This window comes from Oreochromis niloticus, linkage group LG20 (assembly GCF_001858045.2).
Source record: "Oreochromis niloticus isolate F11D_XX linkage group LG20, O_niloticus_UMD_NMBU, whole genome shotgun sequence".
In the NCBI taxonomy this organism is placed as follows: Eukaryota; Metazoa; Chordata; class Actinopteri; order Cichliformes; family Cichlidae; genus Oreochromis; species Oreochromis niloticus.
This window is the reverse complement of record NC_031984.2, coordinates 13,799,437-13,804,789: the sequence shown is the minus strand read 5'-3', so window position 1 is coordinate 13,804,789 and position 5,353 is coordinate 13,799,437. Positions and strand designations below refer to the sequence as shown.

At 41.1% G+C, this 5,353-nt stretch overlaps 1 protein-coding gene across 1 annotated transcript; it reads right to left on the bottom strand.

The window, feature by feature from the left end:
* Positions 1–462: 462 nt before the first annotated feature.
* On the bottom strand, positions 463–5,122 carry LOC100707957 (dual specificity protein phosphatase 7). Its single transcript, XM_003438982.5, has 3 exons — positions 4,338–5,122; positions 3,261–3,689; positions 463–2,111 (listed from the first exon to the last, which is right to left on the bottom strand). The coding sequence occupies exons 1-3, from the start codon at positions 4,705–4,707 to the stop codon at positions 1,801–1,803; spliced, it is 1,110 nt and encodes a 369-aa protein (XP_003439030.1). The 5' UTR covers positions 4,708–5,122; the 3' UTR covers positions 463–1,800.
* Between the last annotated feature and the right edge of the window lie 231 nt (positions 5,123–5,353).

Genomic DNA, 5,353 nt, shown 5'->3' with positions numbered 1-5,353 from the left:
AAAAAAGGTAATTTCACTAGGAATAACAGCTATTGTGTAGCGCTGTTATTAAATTTTTATCACTCTAGAGGAGTGAAGTTGCAGAGGGGAGCTGTCAGAAGTCTTGTATCTGTGGTGGAGTACATGCTGTGTCATCTTCCTCTTCCTTTAAGCAATATATGAGTGACTGGTGGGTGTGTCTGCACTGTGGTATTGACAGATCTGGCCCTGTCACTTATCTTGTGTCAAGAAAGCCTGTGGGAGACAGGAAGTCGGGCTTCAGAGTGGACAGAAAACAGACATCTGACCACAGTGGCAACCTTGATCCCAGAAAACACTGAACAACTGCTTGCAACTCTCTCTGGATCTCTCCGAGCCCCGTTTGTTACTGACTCAACCACGTAACCACCTTTGTTTTGAACGTATGTTATCGACTCTCAGTAAAAAGAAACCAAAAGTCAAAGCAAAGACAAACAAATCATATTCAAGTAAAAATATACAATATATTTGAACTATAAACTTTTACAGAATGTCTTGGACATTTAGCTTTACACATACTATACATAAGGGTCCAACAAGGGTCACTTTCGTATACTTGTTGATTTTTTTAAAAAAAATGTTCCCATGGCAACCACATTTTATGTACATCTTTATAAACATACCAAACAAAACAGCCCTTGGGAGCACTTTAAGAGGCCATGATGAGATACAGATGCCTTGTATAAAAATCCCTGAAAATGTTTCACTGTGAGGTAAGAATACACTGGTCAATCTCATTTCCTTTTATGCCCTTTCATTCATCAAACTCATTCATTTGTTCTGAGATGAGACGGGCAACAAAGGACAGCTAAGTACACGTCATCTTTCTCGAAACATTACTTTTCCGTCAGAAGTAGCTGCAGACTGAAGAAGGTTGGATTCAAAAACAAGGTGGACGTGTACGTGTTCATAAACTGAATACTTACATATTTGTTCCTTTCAATTGACTAAAAGGATACTCCTACACATTATACCTATAATTACATGTTAAGGTATGGTCAAGGCCTCACCAACAACAGGTTATATGACCTAAAGGTTATAAGAAGAGTTTTTGATAGAACAAAGTCCCATGCAAATAATGCAGCTTTGAGCAACAAGATGTACAGGAGCGTTTCTGAAGGATAACATATTCAAACTTTGATATTTTGCGATAAAAAATATCACAGTTAAAATATATATATACACAGAACAGGCTGCCAGATCTTACATGTAAAGTCTAATAATGTTTACTAGAAATTAGTGAAAGTATTCTGAGTGAAAGTGGAAGAAGAAAATATTTATAATGTATTTAAATATTTGTATAAGAAAAACTGGACAGTAATTCAAGGTGGGATCGCCGCAGTAGCCATTTTTTCCCCATCAGCTTAGGTAACCCCCAAAAATATGTCATATCGGTTCAAAGAAAACATTCTGATTGGCCAAAGACTTTTTTTAGACCATCAAGGCAATATTGATGACTGATACAAATACAGGAACATCCATTGTACAGCTGGTGAATAGCGAATAACAGTCAAAGAACAATGCTAGAGAAATGTCCTGTTATTATGGCTGTACATGACCATTCATTAATACCATGTATGTCAGATACCAAAAGTCATCATTGTGTTAGATATTAAGGCATTGAGACTGGATCTAACACAGTATGTTTTCTGAATATAGGAGTAGTTCCTTTTGGTGCAGAAATACTGTAACTGACGTACTATATGCGTCAGCCATCTGACAGGCTCAGAAACCTCAGAGTCACCTCAGGAAACCACAAAAAAAAGGCTGTTCTATCACATCTCATGTCGACTCCAGCGTATCTAGCTGAAAGACATTGTGATTGGTTGGTGTGGTGAAAAAGAGCTGCTCCTGGTTGGTAGAACAGTTGTCACAGGGACTGTGCAGCCCCAGAGTCCTCTCAAAGTCCAAGAGCTGACCCATGAAGTTGAAGTTTGGCGAAATGTTGGACTTCTTCCTCTTGACAAAGTCGTAAGCATCATTCAGAGAGAGGTGGAGTCTCTGCATCAGATAGGCCACAGTGACGGTGACTGAGCGGCTGATGCCGGCCAGGCAGTGGACCAGGATGCCACATTGCTTTGACCTAGCCTCATCTGTGAGAGAAAAGGTAGACTAAGGTCAGCATAACTCTTTGGTTATTTTAGTTATCAATGCCGTGTCTGCTTTTAACAAAACAAACACAGCATACCTAAAACCTGGTTACTTGCCAAAATTAGCAAGCAACTTCAATCTAAGCAACACAACAAAGCTTGGCAACCCAGCAACCCCAAATCCAGACAAAGTGTGTAATAGACACGCCGGTCCACTGTGGCCAATTCATGCTTTGCCTCTCCAAAACCTGAAAGGTAGTTGTAGCAATCTGCAGTAACAGCAGAGGGAGATATTTTATATCAAGCCAACATGAAAATAATCACCAGAAAGCGTTTAGACAAACATTAATAACATATTAACATGTATATAGATATTAGTTTAAACGACTCTAAAGATTAAGGGCTACATTAAGGGAAAGTACTTGATACGTCTTTTGCTCACTAACTAAATACATTATCTCCCCCAACTGGTAATGCAATGTCTGCATGTCGTAATGCAACTTCTGCCAACGTGTCAATTTCATGCTTTGGAAAGGCAAAGCGTGAAATGGACACGACTGTTTCACACTTTGGCATGATACTGGGTTGAACCCTTTCATCAAACACAACCCAGAGTGGAAACAACTTTTCCTTCCTCATTCTGGTTCATGATGCAGAACCGCAGCCACCAAACAAACAAGCGAAAAGCTGTGGTTTCAGGTGCAGTGACGGGAAGAGACACTAAAGCAAAAGCAAAATTAAAACACAGCGTTGCGATGCTGCTAGAAACACAACAAAAAAAGGAGGAAGTTCTCTTCCAAGGTTGCTATCCTGTATAAATGTGATAATGCTGTCTAACACCTGAGAGCATCATCTTTAATCACCCACTAAACTCCCACCTGTCCAACAAGCACATTCGAGAACCAACTGAGCTAACTAATGGATAGTGCAAGCATGCTCATTTGTTATTTTATTATTAATAAAAAAAATAAAAAAAATAAAATTAAATCCCTCATTCGTTTGGGTTTAATCCCACGAACAAAAGCTGCCAAGCCTACTTGAACTTATAACCCTACTCTCGCACGACACGCCTTGTAGCAAAACAAACTAAACTTTCTGAAAAGCGAGTCTCCAAGTTTTATATCCAACAAAACCAATATCTGAGTTACTCACCTATAAATGATATTGCCTCTGGAAAGAACTGGGACAGGTTCTGACTCCAGTGGTCCGAAATGGGGATCTGTTTGTACCTGAAGTGTCCATCATGCTCAAACATGTTGGGGAGATTGGGTGTGACATTCAAGATGTACTTGATGTTGTACTGGCCCAGCACATCTAGGTTAGTGGAGTCTTTGGCACAGCCCAGATAAAGGTAGGGTAGGATTTGGACAGGGAAGGCAGGCTGATTACTTGGAATGGGGCTCTCCTCGGACTCTGTGGCACTGGTAGGCTCGCGATCAGACTCCCCATCGGAACAATCGGAGCTGATTCTGAGATTTCCGAAGCCCAGAACAGACACTGGCGGTGAGGAGCTGGGACAGGAGCTGTCCAAGAGGGTCTCACAGTGCTCTGGGTACTCCGTGTGGAACTTTACAAACCCACCTGGACAAGAGCCAAAGACACAAACAAGTCACATATACACATTTAAAGCATTTTTTTCTTCTTGAAGTGCCATCTTATATAAAAGTGTATTTAAACCACATATCAATGGAAAATCCCTGCTGGGTGCTGAGACTGGCAATACTGTAAAGACCCCCCAAAGAGGCCATTCATGAAATGCATGCCTGTTCCTGCTAGAGCAAAACATGGCGCAGCCATTTTGGAATTTTAATTGAGAATCTCAGTAGTGACACACAAACTTCTGAACAAGCTTCAAACCGCAAACACACAGCGCAGGATGAACATCTGCGCAGGACTAACATTTACGTTTGTATAGCGCAATAAACATTTACAGTTTCGTTTTAAACCCCAGAAGCTAAAAAAGGAAACCTCACAGTAAAAAAAAAACAAACCTCACAGTGTCCTAACTTCTGCTCCACCGAGGGAAAAAAAATCATTTCTTTGCCTTTACTTCTTATAATAAAGTTTTGCTGCTGTTGGGCCAAATCTTACTTTACAAATTTACCTCAAAGGGAACTTATGCGCCGTGAGGCATTTTTTTATCCTTGTGAACTCAATTACAAGTACAGAACATTTGCATACACAGTTCTCTGTTTGTTGTTTGCTTATTTTAACGGCAAAACTATTTACCTTCCAGATAATACGCTGTACAGCCGTCTTCCCATAGTTTCTGAAGAAGCAGACCCAGAACCGATGTCGGAGTCCCGCTGTCCTGCCAGTCCACGGAGCACTCATCGTACAGGAGGACCGTGTCCGTCTTGCACCGTCTCATGAACTTCTCCTTATCCTCGTGGTTGGGAATGATAGCCCGGATAGGTATGTTTCCCTTTCTGAACCTCCGGAGCATCAGCCCCGGAATGGCCAGGTTTATTGCGGTCTCTATATGGGATGATTCATAAAGCTCATGTGAACGGCAGTCCAGCAGGAGGAGAGAAGTGCCCCCGGACTCTAACTCGAGTTGCAGCCATTCCACGCTTTTACTCGGCGTCACATTAGACATATCGGAGTCAATAGCATACTACTTGCAAGTGCAAACACAAACTACATAGTCCACCGATCGACGAAAAAAACAAACAAAAAAACAAAAGAAAAGAAGAGAAAAAAAGCCCTACATATCACCCGAAAAAAAAGACGTTAAATGTTGCCCCGCCAGTTCGTGGTGCTTCTGCTTGAGCGAAGAGATTTCCCCTTTTTCCTCTTCTCTATTTCCATCAGTCAGTAAGTCTGATCTGCCCCCAACAAAGCAAAGACTCAGTGGAGACCTATTTGCACTTTAATTTACGAGACACACGTTTAAATGTGGACGCTTTGTGGCCAATAGTCTCTTCATCAACTTCAACTGCTCCACATCGTATCCGGGGCATCCATGCGCATTCTCTTCTTACCATTCCGATGCATGCATGGGAGGTTTTTTTTTTTTTTTAGTTGACAGTAGAGCAACTCAAGAGGGAGGAGTTTTATCCTTACGATTTAAAGTCATAGCGGAAATATAACAAAGTTTGTTATGACCAAGTCTCAATGAAACCACTTTTTGTCAATCGCCGTATCATGAGCGAAACATTTCTTTGCGATTTTGTAACATTATAGCGAGTTTTTATTTATAAGGGAGCTGTTGGCACTCGGTATCAGGAAAGTGGTCCTTACAT